General features: G+C 39.5%; 1 protein-coding gene across 6 annotated transcripts in view; it reads right to left on the reverse strand.

Moving 5' to 3' along the window:
* Positions 1 to 692: 692 nt before the first annotated feature.
* The window catches only part of septin9b (septin 9b), a 71107-nt gene continuing 51697 nt past the window's right edge, over positions 693 to 20102 (reverse strand). For 5 of the 6 annotated variants that reach the window (XM_067498123.1, XM_067498121.1, XM_067498120.1 and 2 more), the window contains 9 exons: positions 15083 to 15268; positions 12137 to 12265; positions 11893 to 11974; positions 11503 to 11640; positions 8048 to 8165; positions 5883 to 5978; positions 5517 to 5613; positions 3099 to 3150; positions 693 to 2786 (listed from right to left, as the gene is read on the reverse strand). In XM_067498123.1, the coding sequence (XP_067354224.1) occupies positions 2570 to 2786; positions 3099 to 3150; positions 5517 to 5613; positions 5883 to 5978; positions 8048 to 8165; positions 11503 to 11640; positions 11893 to 11974; positions 12137 to 12265; positions 15083 to 15268 (1115 nt within the window). In that variant the 3' untranslated portion in view covers positions 693 to 2569. Of the gene's footprint in view, positions 2787 to 3098; positions 3151 to 5516; positions 5614 to 5882; positions 5979 to 8047; positions 8166 to 11502; positions 11641 to 11892; positions 11975 to 12136; positions 12266 to 15082; positions 15269 to 15777; positions 15937 to 20102 lie in introns of those variants that run through there. The other variant, XM_067498125.1, reaches the window with a different exon arrangement.

The following is a 20102-nucleotide window of genomic DNA, read 5'->3' on the forward strand; positions in this document are numbered from 1 at the left end:
AAACCAGTTCTGTGTGAGCATGGTGTGATGCTGCTGCAAAGCTGCAAATTCACATCTCATCTCAGTGATATGAGCTGCTGAACATGTTTGTGTCTGAATGCAAACTATTATGAAGCTGAGGTGAACTGCTGTTCGCACAGTTGACCAAAGTCTTCCAATTTCTTATAGCATATAATAAACAGTAATATTTTGTTTATGTATTTGTCAATAACACTTCAAATGCAATGTGACAAAAAAACATGCATCTGTTGTTTAATAGTCTACTCAGTACTGTTCATTGACTACCCTCTGCCGGTTATTCCTCATTGACTGATAAAATATGTCCAGCATTTCCAATTTATTTTCCACACAATGGTATCTGTTGGTTCTATTTAATGTAACAAAAAGCCAACAAGTCCTCAATTTAAGAAGGGTAATAATGTTAAGGTGAAGGTCTCAAACCTCTTTGAGAGGTTTTCTACTGTTTCTAACTCAAAACACATTTAGTGGCTTATTCCATAATTAAATGAATGATAAATCTGTCAACATTAACATTTAGAAAGGTTTCATATAATTCAATGTTGATGAAAATTAATCCAACAACCACATCCAATATGAAAAATCCAAACACTATAGCCATGATATTTGACAAGCCTTTTGTTGTTCCTCGTCACAGGGTAAAATTTCTGATCAGCAGCAATGAAGACAACTGCTTTAAAACAATAAAAATATCAATCTTTATTCTTTGAAATAGCATATCAAAGATAAAACCTTGATCTACAGTATAATACCATAGCAAAGTACACAAAAACGATACCACAGTAAACAAAGTGTAACCCAGTAACTTTCTCTGGACAAAGACAATAGTCAGTCTTTGATTTTGAATTCATTCTCTTTTCTATTTGCATGTATGGAAAATATTTTTGTTGTGACATAAAGAGGCAAAGCATACATGAGGAATATTGCTCTCAGAAAATGTTAAAAATTTAAGTATTTCCAGCTTCTAGAAAATGTCCCTTGAGCTTGTATTAATGCACACATTTTTCACAAACATTATCAAAAATACAATTGAATCATTTCTTTTTATGGATATTATTTCAGGTTGCTTGGCACAAACTCCTACTTCAGTGAATAATAAACCATCCTCTGCTGACAAAATGCTTCAAAGCTTGCAATTTGAATATCACCGTTCTAACCACTATCTGCTGGTATTGTCAGTTCGAATTATTAATATTCATTAGACAAATACAGACCACTTCAGCACTTTACTAGCAGGTTAAGTCCTTTGGCACCATTTACAGTTCAGCCTGACCAATAGGGTACGACATGCTGTTTAAGTACAGACAACAAAAAACATAAACTAAAAGAACATCTTTAGAAGCCAACAGCTGGAATGAAAGCTGAACTCATTACTGATTACACTGAACATACACATAAATACTTATTCATAAATCAACTCTATATACTGTATGTGCTTCTCTTTAGAACAAAAAGGACTTTTATTTGGTTTACAGACAGATTAAATCAAACAAAATGGCTGCAAGGGACAGTTGCACAGATTCCCCAACAACACACATCTTACACAATAATGTTAGAACATGAACAACAGCAATAAAATTACAATAGTAAATGAGCAGTGTAAAATGCAAGCTATGACTGTATTACACAACATTGGCCTTATATAGAAGGAGACAAGATGGTTTGGTCGAAAGGGGTTTTAAAAATAATGGAAAAAGACAAGAGGACTCAGTTTTTCTAAAAGCTGCTCTCCACTGCTATTGCTTTGACTTTCATTTGGCAGTGCAGAGGTGTCGACAGTATCTTTACTTCCTCCTTAATACTATAAACCTAATCTAAATATCCCTACCCAACCCTAGTATCTATACAAAACTATACAGCACAACACAAAGCAGACCAGGCCAATGGCATTAACACTTAATTCTAGTTTAGAGCTAATCTACTATTGTCTCATATCCTGTGATTCACTTTCCCATTCAGTTATGCGGTTTCTTCTCACCTAGACAGCCCTTCCTCTTACCAACCAAAGATGCCGCAAAGATATTCTGTTATTCATCTGGATTTTGTTAAGTAACACATATATTGCTTGCATAGTGGTTGCCGCCCAATAGAGAGTGTCTGTCAGTCTTTTAAAAAGAAGCCCCACTAGCCAAAACTGACTAATGTATTCACCTTTGTTTACCTCCGTAACCTGACAACGTTCATGGTTTATTGTAAATAATCCTGAATGTAGATTGCAATTGGCAGTCAGGCAGATGGAAAAAACAAAAAGAGTTCTGTGCAATATGTGGCTCCAGAGTGAAAACTTGATTTTGCTCATAACTGCAATGATGGGAGAAGACAAGCAAAAAGCCCACAGGAGGGAAATGTTGAATCTAGTCTGAGTCATTTGTCTTGAAACATCCTGATATAAGAAAAGCTGTATTTAGGTAGTCCTTCTAGGTGACTTCATTGTCTTCAGAGCATGAATGTGTGACTGTGTGCATGTTCATGTAAACAGAAAATATGTGTAAGGTGTTATGTTTTGTGCCTGGTCGTGTCCTAAAATCCTAATTCTGCACCAAACAGGACTCTACATCTCGTGGGACAGAGCTTCATGCTGGGCAGCCACCCCATTGGCTTGTGGGATGCTGGTGTGCTCCCCAGGCTCACCATTGGTATTTTTCTGAAGAGCAGGATGGTCAGGTGGTAGGGAGGTGAAATGGGTGTTGGATTCATTTAACCGACGTACGCGATACGTCTCGTAGTGGATGCTGCCTGTGATGTCCTTGATGTTCTCCATGTGTGTTCTGAAAGAAAAAAGCAACTTAACAACAGGTTGGGGATAAAGGATACGAGGATATAAAAATACAAAAAGAGTTTGGTAACTCAAAATACTTGACCTGAGTGGAAATGCCATTTGTAACAGTGAACAGGAAAGTGCTCAGACCACCTCAAAGAATTTAATTTGTATTGATTTACATGAGACGTGAAGCTCCATAGAGTCTGATAAATGTTTCCAATTAATTTCAAACATCTCCACAGAAAAAGTGAAATAGCTTCTGATCTAGTAAGTGACTCAATCCTTAACAGGGCAACTTTAGCATATGATGGAAGCTCACCTGATGAGGAGGTCTCGCAGGTAAGCAAACTCACAGTGTGCTATATTCTCAACTGCAAAAACAAAAACAAAAGAGAAAACAGGATTTAGATTACAGAATGTTATGATTCCTGAAGCTTTTATAAAGAACAAAAAATATTAAGACTTTACAGGGTAAGACACCTGACATATGACATTGGGTGCTGTAGATACAGGGAAAGACACCGAACATATGACATTGGGTGCTGTAGATACAGTCCCTTAAAGTGTTTTGATCCAGATCACATGCTGCTCCTTAACAAACCAGAAGATGGCAGTGTGGCTCATACGTCGACTGAAGGGCATTCTCTAACATGACATCTCCAGCAATTTTCTAAAGGCCAAGATAACACACCCTCCCTCCACTTTTGAGTAATTCAATATCTCTGCTCTCCACTATATTGGAGAATTTTAAGTGAGACGTTTTAACAAACTCCCTATGACAAGCTGCTGGTGCCTTTAGTAGAGCTAACACATGTTTGAATTATAGATTATGTCAAGAGTGTAAATGAAAAAAGGAGGGTGTTATTTATGTAAAGCTTTGAAATCCTGGGGCAGGAAATTAAAATCTCTTTGAAAGGAGGAGAGTGGAATAACTCCTGGGTCTGTGGGCCTGATTAGTGGCATCGAGGGAACGCACCACTAACATGTGAGGAGCTGCACCGCTGGTATCGCTCCTCTCTACTCATATAGAAGAATTAAATGCATATATACATTTCCATGCATATCTACCCTACTGTTCTCCTTTCCTCCATCTCTAGTTGTCCTCTCAGCCCCTGAAAACAAACTGTTTCCTGCTGGCTTGTCCTCTGAGGCCTAGTTTATGATTTTGGTGCCGACAAGTCCGGCAGGCCAGCGTCTTTTTCTCTCCTTTTCTCTTTCCCTCTCACAACTTGGCTCTTGTAGAATGGAAACACTGTTCTTTAAGCCAAACAAGACGGCATTTGTCCCACGATTCCATGTAATTTCTCAAAAGCCTCCTAAGAGAGTAGTGGCTACCTCAGATTATAAAAGTAAAAAGGTTCACGGTACTAGAAATGTCATATCTTTAGGAAGAAAAAACAGCCTTTAGCATCGTAATGGTTTACTAATGGACTAGAAGGGTTTTATAAACCTGTATAAGAATATTTGAGTTACATTGTGAAAGGTACGGGGTTAGAAAACCCCGTACCTTTCACATCCTTAATATATTTGCAATGATATTAATTTCTACAGTGTGTATTGCAGAAGTACTAACTCTAACTTTGATCCTGCATGTTTTTTAAAAATTTACACCAAAAATAAACACCAATAAAAGTGAAACAGCAATCACATTCCAAACATAATAGACAAGCAGATGTCCTGACAAAAGTAATCATTTCTTGTTTTTGGTAAAGTAATTGTATATATAGCATAGCTGACAAACTACAATTCAGTATGCACCTCAGAAGTGTGTGCTAAAGTGTAGTCAGCAAAGGACATGGTTTGGTAAGCAGAATTAGTCCCTTGTCTAGGCCTCATTCAGCTATTTGTCCTTCAATCATACTTTCACTGCCCATCCATTCAGACAGCCCTCCTCTCTCATTCGTGCCCCCTCTCTCTCTCTTTCTCACACACACACACACACACACACACACGGGGTAAGGTAAGGACACATGGTTGCTAACAATTTCCTTGTAACTATGCACCACAGACCAACAAATGTAAAATGTATTAAAATTACCCCATGGAAGTGTGTGTGTGTGTGTGTGTGTGTGTGTGTGTGTGTGTGTGTGTGTGAGTGAGAGAGATAGGCAACATGTGCATGTTTTATGTTTCTGTCTGTTATCCCCACAGACACAAAAAGTCCCTGTAAATCTCCTTCTCCTGTCTCATACATCTCCCTAGTTACAGACCAGAGAGACGTGTGTAAACAAATGCCTGGTAGTCAAACAACAGACGGTTAAACCAGCTGGCCAGATTTTAAAGCTGCAGTTTGTAACTTTCCACGTGCTCAAAATAGAGCAAACATGAAACTCAGTCGATGCTTTGCAAAAGCTGTTTTTTTCCCCCAGTGCGTTACTGGCACGTTGTGCAAAAGACATTAATTGACCGTGCATGTACTATCAGAGTGATAGACTTGGATGGCCTTGGCTCTGTCAAATGAACAGGTGTGACCCAGGTGTGCGTATGGGGAAGTATTTGTTAGTGTTACATTGAACTCCACCAATCTGTACTGTGTATGTGCATGTAATAATTCAGTAGGAAAAAAAAAAACTTTTATGTTTTAGGGCTTTAGGTGATGTTAACAGTATATACTAAATATGAGGAAACACAAACATTCTTCTGCCTGGTAACAGTTTTAATTATGGCAATAACCAGCTGCCACTTTTTATGGGTGTGCATGAGTGATTGTTTGTGTTTTAGGATTTCTGTGCATTACCCTCTATGGTGCCCCACTTTGTTTTCCTGCCCAGAATCCTCTTCCCGTTCACCTGGTATTCCTGGTCACTACCCACCACAGCAAATGGGATCATCTCCTGTTGAGTGCACATGTGTAAACACATTCAGTTTGAACAAAGAAACACACAACCAGGTCATACATCGATGTGATGCTGTAATTGGCTTTTTTGAGGCAATTGTGCAATTTAACATTTTCCAATTAATTTACATGTAACAGGGGTTTAAATTTGAACAGGCAAATTAAATAATAATAATAATAATAATAATAATAACAGCAGAAGCCACTTATACCTTCTACAGCAGCTGTTAAAATCTAAACCGACAGACCTAGCCGCTGTGAACTTACTCTAATTTTGTCATTGATCATCCTGTCATCTGCATCCTCATCAAACTCTTTCTGAGGGTACACATCAATGCCATTGGCACGCAGCTCTTCTCTTATCTGCACGAAGCCAAACACAACGACATAAAGAAACATTACTGTGAATGAAATTGGCTAAATATACACAGTGATAACACAACAAGGAGTCTGGTATTGAAAAAAACATGACAATTTTCCTTTTAGGTTCTTCAAAGATTCCTTTCTAAATCACCACTGCACAGACAAAGTTTTCCAAAATCAGAGCTGAGACTTAGACCTGAGAAAGGTAAGTATTGGCAAAAAGAAACACTGAGGTCTAAATCCTTCATCCATCCTCTCCCCACACAGTCAGTACTCAAGATAATAGGGTATTGGGGGTTTGGGACAGAGAACAGAATAGAAGCTGGTCTAACACACCCGAGCCCTTAAGTAAATACTTGGTTATGTTAGACTGGCTGGGGCTGACATGAAATGTTCTTAATATCTTTGACATTGAGGAGTTAACATAGAGGTTAACCGCTCTTAGGAAAAAACATTACATCCAGACACAGGGATGGTTTATAAAATAGCCACCCCAATTCTGTGTCTAAAAAACAGATTCCAGGAGAAATGTCCTTTTAATGAATGACTTCACTTCCACAATTACTACTGTGGCAATTTCCACTTGGTCCTTGATCAAACGTTTCATTGTTTATTCTTGAAAGCTTCTCAGGGTTACATTATAGGATGCAAACCAAGAGAAATTCTGCACAAAAACCCACATCAACGGTTGATTTGTGTAACGCAACCAGGCACTCACAGCTGGACACACTGAGGCCCAACATTTAATAGAACAACCCTCTTATTCTGTTTGCATTTCAAGTTGCTGCAGGGAAAATGAGGGAAATACATTTGGCATGAGAGGCTTTTACTCAATAATCTTCAAGGTCATGCAGAGCCTGTGCAGCCAACCAAAACAACCTCGCTACAAGCCATGAGGCCGTCTTTCTCTGCCGGGGCCAGGTCCTATCCCTGCTTTGTTCTTATTGGATGGTGTTACAAGCATCAGGGGAAAACAGTAGCCAAGACATCCATTGTGCTTCCAAGTTTTTAAAATGAATGAAGCTGTTAGGAAAATGTGTATTCTTGGAAAGAGGAATGGAGAGATAAAGGAAATGAGGGTGAAAGGCAGGTGGCGGTCTGCCTCCTGTGGATTGAGAATTATCCAACAGAAACAACAGAGAGGCAGGAATGAACCAGACACCATTTGGTACTCCAGCAAAGTGGAGCGAGAATCTGTTGTAGCAGGGAAATCCATGATTCTGAGGTGACGGCTGTAAGGTTATAGCAGAGGAGGACTCTTTTACTTAGTCTGGTATGAAAGGTACTCCAGTAAGCAAAAGAAATGGTCCAACCAGGAACAGTGTAGCCCATTACTAACATCTGCCTCTAAATGTAAATACTGGAACAAAGTAGAATCTACAACCATTTTTGCCCCTTGGATTAATTGCTAACATGAGCGTCCAAACACGCTCATAATGATAATGTTAGACTGATAATAAGCAGGTAAAATGTTGACAAAATGTGCACCATGTTAATTTAGAGTGTTCGCTCTTAAACATTTAAAATTATCTTTCATAACAAACAACACTTGCGTCATCTGCAGACGAAAACTCAGAGAGAACGTGTTTTCTCATGTAGCACACAGTGGCTATGAACTTGTACGCTCACCCAGTAATTCACAGAGTGACCAGCCTGCTTGGTTGGCACCTGGGCAGTGGTTCCCCTTCTAAAATAGAGCCACACTTGTGTAACACCACTCAGTAAAAACATTGGCCAAGATGAATAGTTCCTGCTTTCGTCTGGACGGAGCACAACTACCGGACAGTTCTAAAGATGATACAGTATTTCCTAGGATGGGTGCTGTGTGGGTTTGCCCAGATGGCTTTTGTTTGTGGTACCTGGCAGCTCTTCATATGTTAGTGGCCTGTGGTTTGCATATACCTTTGTGTTTGTGGGGTAATTCCCGTTTTGTAAGGGTTTTTTTAAGCGTACATTAAATACCTGCTGCAAGTTATTGTAGGTGTCATTAAAAAAAAAGCTCACACACAAACAATATTCTTGGACACTAAAAGCACATCCACAAATACATCCTCACACACTCCTCTCACCGTCTGTTTAAAGTATTCTCTCTCCTCCAGGGTGAGTGTGTCAGCTTTGGCAATGACGGGGACAATGTTGACCACCTTACTGAGGCGCCTCATGAACTCCACATCCAGGGGCCTCAGACTGGAGGAAGACAAGAGACAACAGATTGCAATTTCAATTCATACATAAGCTCGTGTCTCTGAATATACCTCAGCTGTTTAGATGCTCTAAATTAAGGAGCCTCGGGCTGAAGGAGTCAAGTAAGTAAAAAACAATAGAATACAGCAATGAATTTTAAGAAAAGGGCTATTTATCTATTTTTAGTTCTGAGTAACACAGCTCTGTGTTACTAGATCCCATCTGGGTCAAAATATCAGCTTGTCCCCTTAATGACAGAGAGAAAATATCTTCTGCTGCAAGAAGTCACAACACTGAGTATTTATTATATGTAATGAATCCTTGTGATCACTAGAGGGCAATCTTGGTCTTTTCCATTAGTCTCGGTCCACCCTGGTTTCTTACTATGTTGACATTTAACACATTGCATTAATATTTGCTGATGTTCCCTTCTTATACTTACTTTAACCGCTTTCTTATTACACTGCCCTAGCAGTGAGTCTACTGTGGCGCTTGCACATTCATTCTGAGGCTTAAAACTGTGCAGAGCATCACTACGTGTGCGGTTTGTAACCTTGTAAAATTCTGCTGGTATTTAACTTAAAGTAGATTACGATCAAAGTATATTCTCAGTGTTTGTCCTTCCGTGATGTTTTCTCCTGCGACAACCTTGTGATTGTTGCTGCTAAAGCAATGATTAGCAAAAAACTGTTGTTCTTTCTCTCTGCCCTCCTTGTTTTTTTCTGTCTTAACTTTGCCTATAGTTGCTCCCCCAGACCAACTCCCTTAATGCTGTCTGCTCTGCCCTCCAATTAGTCCCAGTCAAGCCATGCCAGCTAAGTTCAACCCAGGGGCAGTTGTAGGAGAGACCTGTCTGGCTCTCACCAGTGACCAACGGGCATATCACTATGAACAAGCAGTGGGGAGCATGTGTTACATAAAGTGAAAGCAATATATATTTATACATGACTTTATAGTGCAACAGTACAGAAGCAAAAATGTAAAAAATAGCCACGTGCTGCTTCACTTACATGAATGAACATACACTCACACGTTTGTGTGTACACGTGTATTGTTGTACATGGACATATGCAGCCTGGACAGTAAACGTGCATGTGTGCATGTGCAGACAGATTTACACTTATACCTGCATGCATGCCCAAATTGTCCAGTTTATTTGGATAGAAAAAAATATCTGTCCTGTTCAAATAAACTGAGAAACATAACCTCCGTGGAGAAGTGAGCAACTTTGTGTCGAAAGCTTTGCCTTCTCTCCTTTTTAGTAATAGATCAGAGACCGGCTCTGCATTAAGAGTCAAAGTGCACCGCTCCATTTCTCAGGAAGATGTTAAATGAGCTAACACCAAGACTGCCCAGAGGGAAAAGAGTGCAGCTGACTTCCATTATTGTAAATGGCTGCTGATGCCAAGGCTATGTTCTGCTTCACTGATCCCTGTTCATCTATCTGAAACCGCAGAAGCAACTTAAAAGCAATTTGCTGACAAGCAAATTACATTTGGGTCTCAATAAATACAAACTGCTGTTTGAAATGCTACAAAAAAATTAAACAAATTTTTAAAAAGGAGAAAAGTGCTCATACAAAACCACAGAGGATTTTTGAGTTGTTCCAGTACTTTGATGAACTGGGCTACTAAACCAGCACAAACAGAGCTTTTAAAATGTTTCATTGGTTTTATTTGGAAATGGGATTGTAAAGATCTAGTGTAGGTATGTACGTTGCCGATTCTGAGTCTTTGCACCTGAACATATGCACATAAGCATGCTTCCCAGTCTGTCGATTTAACCATATTTATTCCTTATGTCAGTTCATAATGGCAGCCCAACAGATGTCTCCTTTGTTCTCCTGCAGTCAACTCTCTGGTTGACTGTAAGGAAGACACCACTTCCTGAAAGATGTTTGAATATTTGTTTGTGAAATGAAATGTGTATAAGTAAGTGTATGTATGTGTGTGTGTGTGTGTGTGTGTGTGTGTGTGTGTGTGTGTGTGTGTGTGTGTGTGTGTGTGTGTATATGTGTATATGTGTGTGTGAATATGTGTGTGCGCGTACAGTGGCAATGCTTGAGGAAATGGAGGCTAAGAAAAGGAAGTAATACAGATTTATATTTAAAAAAGGAGCAGAAAGATTTGGGTGTTGTCTAACTGTCTAGCTGTATGCAACATGATACACAAACCTATTCAGAGAGTCCACATAAGTGTTGCTGTACAAGTGTTGGCATGCCCACTGCCCACTTGAGTCCCCTACACACACCCTGCTTCACATGAACAGGGTTAAATACACACACACACACACTCCCTCCCTCGCTCTCTGCAGCAGCAGCTGTGGTGAGATGAGCAGATGATGAGGGGGTCTGTCAAACAGTGGGAGTCACAGAGACAAACATCTCATCTCTGACTTATAGAGTTTAAGTGGCCAACTGTTGAGTTACTCTTGCACACAAATATGAAGCAGGAGCCATCACAACATGGAGCCATCACTAAAATACAGTTTGTGAATGATACCAGTGTTCTGTGCACTTTGGTTCATTTGTGTATAATACAGACCCAATCATAATGTCTCTATCAAACACAAACGCTCTGACCTTCAGAGCACATGCAGACATTTAACTGTTAAAAAAAAAATAAAAACATGGAGTCAACTAATAGGAAATTACCCTAATTGCTGACAAAGCAGCAGGAAAATGTGGCTTTCGTTATATTCGTATTAGTAAAATGTAACTAAAGCAATTTTTATTTTATATCTTCAGACACACATTATGAGGTAAGTCTGGCTTTCCATCTTAAATATGTCAAACATGTTTCAGATCCATAAATAATCAAATCCAGATCTCTGAATCAGCTCTTTCTTAATTCCAATTCTTTGGATTAGGAAGTGGGTGGATTGGCAAGTTAAGAATGGCGAGATCACATTTGCCCTACACTGGAAATATCAACATACTGATCAGTAAAACTATACTCAACATGCTCAGGTTAGGGGTTTACATATTTTGTGCGTGTGTATAATTATCTCAACTGTTATTTCTCCTATTCAATACAAGACACTCTGATAGTGGATAGACATCATGATAGTTGCTTCACTTACTCTTCACCTCTCTTCATTGTAATTTCTTTGCAAAATCTCAGTTGATACTTTAGCACCATTGAGAGAATGAGTTCCAAGTGTGGTCATGACAGAAGGACACAGAAATAAAGACCTGGAGACGGATGAGGTTAAAGAGCTTTGGAAAGACAATAGGTTAAGAAAAAGATTCCCAGAAGACGCAATTCGTCTCTGCAGCTGTGGGCGAAACTTGTGGAATGAGGAACAAAAAGTGATGTGTGTTTCTACGACGTGATCTTACCAGTGGCCTGTGGGAGGTATGAAGTATATGCAGCAGTGCACCCTTGAGTCAGGGATCCTCTTCTTCCTGTTGATGTTGATTTCCTCCTGCAGATAGACTTCATACTGGTCATTGATGAACTTCATAATCGGCTGCCAGCTGACAAAGGAAACAGAGTTTAGGCACGAGAGAGAAACTTTGTATTAGCTATCTGAAATTCCCTACCTTTGAAAAGAGCTGCGTAAAAATATTTATATGAATTTGGGTGGCATGATAATATAGACGCATAGAAACTCTTTCCTACAACTAAAAATCCTGTTTTTGGTATTTGGCTGTGCTAAGCATGTGCTACTCAACAGCAGCTTTACTAGCAGCTCCTGATGATTTGAGATGAAACATCAATCAGCTCACCAGTTTTCATTGTTGATCTGATCTCCAAAGCCTGGAGTGTCGATGACAGTCAGCTTCATCCTCACTCCTTTCTCCTCAATGTCTAACAGAAGAAAGAAAATGTATTAGCATTTTAACCCATAACACACACACATAATGAAAGAGTCAATAGATCAGTAGTGTTAAAGAACAGCAGTAAACACACATTTTGTGCATCAGTAGTACTGTAAGTTTTTAGACTGTCTGTTAATGATTGTGTGCTAACCATGACTGATGGATTTGATCTCGATGGTCTTGGGAATCCTCTCCTCTGTGTCGGGCTGAACAGACTTACGGCTCACCTTGGATTTGAACAGGGTGTTCATGAGAGTGGACTTCCCCAGGCCGCTTTGCCCTGATCAGGAAAAGACGCACATACACAGACACAGACACAGACACAGACACAGACACAGTCACACACAGTTAGAGAAAGTAGAAATACACTCACTGGAAAATCACAAGAGCAAAAGTGTTATAGACAATGGTGTCATTCAAGTCAAATAAAAATGTTTCTTTTAGTGCTCATTTCACCAAAAAACTGTGAGCCTGATTATGCACATGACATCATTTCTGATGTATGGGTTGTGTGCCGAGTGTGTGTTCATTTGTGTGTGGTAATGGACTATGAGCATAGCAGGAAAGCTGCAGGGTCAGACACACATGGAGGAGGCCAAGAGGACAGATGTATTATATAGAAAACCAACACAAACATAAACGCACACTCACACACACAAACACACAGGCATTCGCACAAAAATGTAGACTATTGTGAACCAATACTGAAAAGCGTTTACCGCTTTATACATCAGACTGATACATCAGTCATACCACCAGGGGATGAATTCACTCGAAACATGTGTATGGTGTGTGTACTGTACTTCACAGTAAATGGATGCACGTGTTTTTCTAACCTAATTTAACAAGAATGGGGAGGGTGGTGAAGCATCTCCCCAGTGTTATTTATTCAACTATGTACCCAGCAAAGCAGAGAACCCTCACACTTGGGCACACTCACACACATGCACAAACACACATGTCCCACCAGCATATTTCCTGTATATTCCTGTAACACCCTCTGTTTATAGTCCCTATGGACATCCACTGTGGCATGTAAAACGTTGCCAAGCTGACAGGCCCCAGGGCACCTTTTCAACAGCTTTCCTTAAAAAACAAGCACACACACACTAACTCTTTCTCTCCACGCAGTCTTGTTTGTCGCATGCATTCACCCACACTCACACCAGACACCCTGGCTGTCTTCTCTGCATGCCGCACATCAAAAGGGCAGCTGCCTGAGGGAAGCGATTAGGTAAATGCAAGTCACAGAGGCGACCACAGGAGACAGGGCAAAGACTACAGCTGCTCTAACCTTTCACGTCTTCACTAGCCAACCTAATGACGACTCTGTCAGCCAACAGAAACTTTACTTTGCTTTTTCCAACTTTCACTCCAAAAAATGTAAGACATTGTTCTCTTGTTTCAGGTCAAATGTCCTTAGAGTCTGAAATATAACTCCAATAACGTGTATCCAAATATTTATTCAGAAGAACTTGATTGTTGATACATCAAGACTTCCTCTAGTGATCAAAAATCACTTCATGCAAGTTTTTCTACTCTGTAATCCTCATTGTATTCTACTCCTGTTCACACAATGTGAGTTCTATTTTGCAACACAGTGATATAGTTCATCTCTTGGCACAAATTTCACTTTTCCTCAAGGAACACTACAAGTGGATACATGTCAATCTTATGTAGAAATGTTTGCCTGCAACAAAAGTGAAACAGTAATGAAATGGACATCTGAGAAAGATTAGATTAAATACTGCATAAACTTTTGAAATCTCCCCAAGATCTACACATCTGTGCCACTATCAGTCCATGAGCGACAAATCTACATTTGTCATGCTGTTGGATATCACTGACCTGAAGAGCCTGAAATAAAAAGACAGCACCAACATGCCAATGTAGACAAAGTTAACGTCAAGGCTTAAAGAATCCTACTTGACACTTTTCCCAGTGTGTGATACAAACACATTTTGACATTCCTTTCTTTAAGCATAATATGTGCAGGGGCTTGTTTCCATTTTAAAAGTGCCTGTCTGTATGCATCTACACAGGTGCAATTGTGGTGTGTGTGCATAAGTGTACACACAGGCTGGATGGTGGCACCTAATTGGAAGTGTGTTATAGCTCTCAAAGGAGGTGAGTGCTCCCTCTGGAGTGTGTGCTTCAGCTTGTCAGAGTAATCGCCATCATTATGCCACTTTCTCAGCCTGACAGCCTCCTTTTATCCACTCAAGTGTATGTGTTTGTTTGTTATATTGTGGAGACATAAAAAAAGAGGTGGTTGAGGAAGGCACCATGCTGGCTGACTCTTAGCAGAACAGCTAAAGTAGAACCAAACACATACAGTGTTTATCTTTGTTTGTAATGGCCAAGGAGAAGTTTTAGATGCAATGGAGGAAAAGAATAAAAATGTATTTTCCACATCAGATAAAATGCAAACTAAGCATGTTGTCTATGATGTTAAACGGCAGTGAAAACAGATGTGTGTAAACATTTCGTTTTTTAGCTTGAGGCACGGCGCCGTTAAAGACAAATGCTACACTGTTTTGCATTTAGTGTTGCTAAAGCCTAAATTTGAAGATGTTTCTAATGATTACCATCTGAACTTTTATTTTTTTTGCTGAATTCAATATTGAGTCAATGACATGTAGAATCAATTACAGTGTCAGTCTTGTCACTCTCAGTTCAGATTGAACATGAAGAACATGAAGCCATAAATTAAGGTCTGGCTGGGTGACAACCAAAATCATCTTTACATCAAACTGCAGGCACTCTACATTGTGAATATTTGTTTTAAATTCTAAAGAGCAAGACAAACAGGGGATCAAAGCACAGAAGCCTAAGAAACTCATCACCTGTCAGTTGATTTGCACCACATATTTGCACATACTTGCAAATCAAGTAGCGTTGAACACTCACTAAATCAGCCCCTCTAGGACTTTACAGACTACTTTTTGAGTGTTGCCAAGAGTTTCTAATTTCTTGACAGCTTTTCTAAAAATGCATGTTGCAATGTTTTTATGATGTTTTAAATTGCAAGGTCGACAGAATAATGAAATAATTTCTTCAAAGACAAGACTGTTGTCAGTGCGCATGTGCGACTCACCCACAACCATGATGTTGAGCTCAAAACCCTGCTTCATAGCCTTCCTTCTCATCTGCTCCAGGATGGCATCAATGCCCACATAGCTGAAGTCGCTGCCATGGGTCTTCTCCCCCTTACTTTGAGGGGTGGGTTGGTGGGGCTTTGTGGACTCAGACATGTTGCTGTGGCTCAGATTGACCTCTGACCCTAAAGGATTAAAAACAAAAGAAGGAAAAATATATATTTATTGAGTTGTTTTAATTTCATGTTTTGCTTTGAGCTTCAGTATGCATGCATGAAAGCACAGTTTTTCAGCACTCAAGTCCACACACTGATAACCCCTTTAGTAAAATGGAGGCACTGATTAAAAAAACGTTAAAGCTTATTAACTGCAGATAACACCAAGTTCAAGTTTCGAGCATTTCATTTCCTGTGTGAAACAGCATGCATCAGACAAACATTCAAATTTATGAGTGTTCGCCTTTAAGAAAGGCAACAATAAAATGCTTTTGCCAAAATCCAACTGGTGCCAGCCAGGAGACATATATGCACTTTTTTTGACTTTTTAAAATACAGTTATATGGAAAATTTATTTAAAGTGACACAGTACAGCTCAAGATTAAAGAATAATTTCAGGATAATAAAAAATAATTAGGCATACAAAATGGCAAGACCTATATAAGCGAAGGAGCAGCCAACTATGTGCCAAGACTTACCTCACTTAAAAGAAGGACCAGTTACTGGATGAAAAAGATTGTGTGCCAAGGCAATGCTACACCAAACAAACCTCCAACTGAAAAATTGCTAAACTGAGCCAAATGTGCTAGTATGTGCTTGCAGCAGAAGCAGCAACATATTCACACTCTTGGTGTAGGAGGAGACAGCATTTCCTGTCCTATAACAGAAACCCGTTATATTGTCTGTGTGAGGTTTGTAGTCACAGACAATATGAACCACGAACACAAACACACACTCAGACAGACACAGACACACACACACACACACACACCTGAATGTTTCTGTTTTGAGCCTATTTTCTCTCTCATATAACATAACACTGAAAGTTTAAAACACCAGCATCCATTTCAGATTTTGCTGAAAAACACTGAAGCCTTTGTGCCTTTCATTTGCCTGCCTGACATGACGCAGCATCAGTCAGCCTATAACATGTTTTTGCAACACTGTGGTTCTTGGTGATATGAATATTCACAAAGCACACAGACAGTGGAACATTTTCTCAAGCTTCATTGATCTGAATTTTAACCACCTGGGCCATCGGAGAAGACTGAAAGGTGGGAATTAAAATATATAAGAGACAGAGAGGGGGTGTATAAAGGTGTGATCTTAAACTTTCCTGTTTTTACCTCAGCTATAAAGTACAGACTTTTAAAAATGAAAAAAAAAAAAAATCCTTTTGTGTTGGGTGTCTTCCGTTAAATGCAAAGAAAAACACAAGCAAAACAGACAGAGAATAAAAGTCAAGCATTGTCGTATGAGCCAACCAGGGTTTACTCTGTTTTTGCCTATTTTGTGTATTGTTAGGCTAGTTAGATTAAGATGTGTATGTATAAGCGTACTGATGATGTCATCAATGACATCACATAACTGTCTTTGAAGTTTGGCTTTTAAGTTTACCTTTCAAGTTTGTATAACTAGTTGTCGTAGAAACAATGTATATAGAAAGGTTGTTACAAGTGAAGTAGTTCAGCTCAGCGTTTGTAAAGAACAGACACAGCTTATAGGAGCTACAAGGTACATCTATTAGAGATTTAAGGTCAAGGTAGTGGGGACCGCAACAAGGTAGAAGTCACAGGTTTAGTTTGTAGCTGTGGAGGCACGCAGCTTCTTACCTTGTTCGATGGAATTGATTTGTGAACGTGTTTGTGAAATTACTTCGTAAATGTGTACTGTAGAAAAGAAAAATGTTTAGTTCAATAAATGTTCAGTGGTTATCGTACAACGATTTCTGGAGTAAATAATTGTTGAAACACCTGATATGAGTAAGATCACATCTACATTGGTATATATTTAAATTCAATATAATTTCCTCTCCTACACACAAGACAAAATTGTTCAAAAGCATGAGTCTCCCCATCCCTCAGCTCCCACATAGTCTCATGAAGTGTGTTTGCACATGGTGCTTGGCTACAACTCACCTCTACTGGTTAAATCTTTGGAAAATAAGAAATCTCCATGCCTATGTGGCAGTCATTAATCAGGAAACCGTTCCATAAATTAGGGTTTGTTTTTGCACAATAATTTTCACATTCTTAAGCGAAAACCCCATTTATGCATCAGCATCACTAACATTCAGGAGGACAGCTGCTGTAATGATATCCCCCTGCAAATATCTTCTTACAGTGCTTGGTGATTTAATGCTGCACTGCTGTCCTCAAGAAACTTGACACAGAAATGCAGTGTCCTGGAAGTGATACAATAATTCTGAGGTACTTGGATCAATTGAGCTTCAGTGTGCAAGATGTGTTTGCAAATGTTAGCATAGCGTCAAAATGCATCATGTGGAGCACTGAACTGTAATACACTGAGCCCATTGCATCAGTGGCCTTTTGAATGACAGAATGCAGATTAGGTCTAATAACATACTCTAGGGTTGGCAGCCAAAGTGCCCGCTGGGCATGGTACCATGGCTATGCCAGCCCTGGGCCATCTGCTGGCTTACAAGGCCGTTCTCCAAGAATAGAACAGTCACACAGAGGCAGAGGCAGATACACAGGCGTAGAACCGAAAACTGGCAAATGTGAGACACATGCGAACACATGCAACCGAAAAAAGAAGAACAAACAGTGCCAGGAGAATCAAGACAGTTACCCACCCTGGCTACCAACACTTCTCACTCTGTATATCATTCAAGCGTTACATTTTTATTTGCACTGCATCCTAATAAAGATGGAATGGCTGCCCATTAACATTTGTGATTAACTTCTTTTCTTTTTAATGTCTGTTTTGTAGCCGAGCTCTGCCATTTACAGTACAGACACGCTCTAAGGTGTCTCTTCATGTATCAGATCTGCAGCATTATGATTTTCCACAATGAAAGAGTTAACAACCTTTGCCACTGCAAACCACATTTCTGGATGACTAACTTCATTTGTAATGAACAGAGACATGCAGTGTGACTCAGATCAGGACTCCGTGGCTGCAGCCGTTGATTCCAAAATTGAACTCAAACCACCCAACGGATGCATGAAAAATAGAAGAATGTATTGAAATTCTTCAGACTGCTTTTTTTACTTAGCCAAAAAAAAGTGCACAGTTCATTCAGATAAAAAGTTTCTATGTCAGATGAAATTTTGCAGCTCACACACCAGGTGCATCAATGAGTCTAATCTGACTCTTCAATGACGAAACATGACATATTATTTGGCCTGCCTCTTAAGCTCCCTTCATTGGTGCAAACTATCCAAAAGAAAACAGCGTTGTGCAAGGACAACCACATGTTACAATAACTTCCACTGAATTCACTAGGCAGCTTGAAAAGGCAGCACTTTGGGATTAGTTGATTTGAGAGCTTTGTTCAATGAATGGAGATGAGCTCAGCTTTTTAATTTGCATGAATGGATAGATCCCATCAAAGAGAGGACTCTGGTGGTTTATCTTCAAATGAGGGTACTTACAGTAGTAGAATGGGGATTGTTTCAAAGTGTATCAACAGCACTAACTCTATTGTGCTGCTGGTGACAGATATCTGCATTTCAAAGTGTTTGCATTTCACTCATAGTGAACTCAAAAATGAGTTCCTGCTCTGTGTTTTATCAGTATTATGGTAAAGGCTAGGCTTCCTGTTTGTCACCGAGGGCTTCACAGCAGATGAAACCACAGCATTCGCATCCGCACTAGAGTTGTTTGTAGCTTAAAGGGTTACCCCATCTTTTAACACATAAATGTCAGTCACAAGGGATACTGCTCCGCTTGTGGTAATGATTGTATAATGGCTCTGATTATTTAGGCGGCTCTGAATGGAGTTTTATCTGGTCTCAGGTCTGAGATTATAACACCAGGGATGTCACAGTAAAAACATTCTACAAACCAAGTTACAAAGATGGAGGGAGGGAGGGAGGGAGGGAGATCAAAGACGAAGGTTATGTTGGGTGTAGGGACACTGTAAGATGAGGCGTTTCTGAAGATAGGCCCATTTCCTGGACAGGCATTAAATTGAATTTGAGCATTACTTTTATTTGAATGTACCAAAACCTGTTACAAATGCAATAGAAACACCTTAAATTAATATTAATACTTTTTCAGTATTTCGCGTGGTATTTTTCAAGCTTGTTAGGACCACATAAATCATGTGACAAATCTTTCATTGTAACCATTACATATTTAGACAGGCCAACATGACGACATGTCCAGTCTGAATGACAGTACTCGACAGATTGCTTGGAGAACATAACAGCTAAATTTACTGTTGGTTATTCTCAGTGTCAGCATAGCTGTGGGAAGCCTTTGCAGTGAAGCAATAAATCATGTTAATATTTCAAAGAGTATGCATGTAAACATGCAAGCATTTAGCTGACATTAACCATCAAACCCTCTTTGTCCATTCCTAAGAGTAACCGGTAATGGTAAACTAACCCCTAGTAAACTAACAAAGTGTTTCCTTTCAATCTTTCAATCAGATCCGATTTTTAGAAAAACAGAGCATTCCCTCCCCACCGTACATTCAGGCATACCTCAACGCTCCCTCTCAAGCTCTTCATTAAAATCCCATCAGGGAATCAGATCCAACCCAACATTTAATACTACCCGAGTGGAACTTGAAAATGCCAATACCAGAAACAAAGCCTTCATTGTCTTCTAGAGAAGCCTGCTAAAAACCAGAAATTTAATTTCCATCAATCCACAAATGCCATATCACCACTTTTATGCCCTGCTTTCAATTATATGAGCAAGTTGGTTTTTTGTAATTGCTTTGTCACTGTTTGACTCCAGCCAAAGTACTGACAATATCATTATGGTAAATATTGTGCAGAAAGGGAAAGAAAACAGGAGGGTAAAGAAAGAGAAAGAATCCAGTATAGCA

This window comes from Channa argus, chromosome 3, assembly GCF_033026475.1.
Source record: "Channa argus isolate prfri chromosome 3, Channa argus male v1.0, whole genome shotgun sequence".
NCBI classification, from domain to species: domain Eukaryota; kingdom Metazoa; phylum Chordata; class Actinopteri; order Anabantiformes; family Channidae; genus Channa; species Channa argus.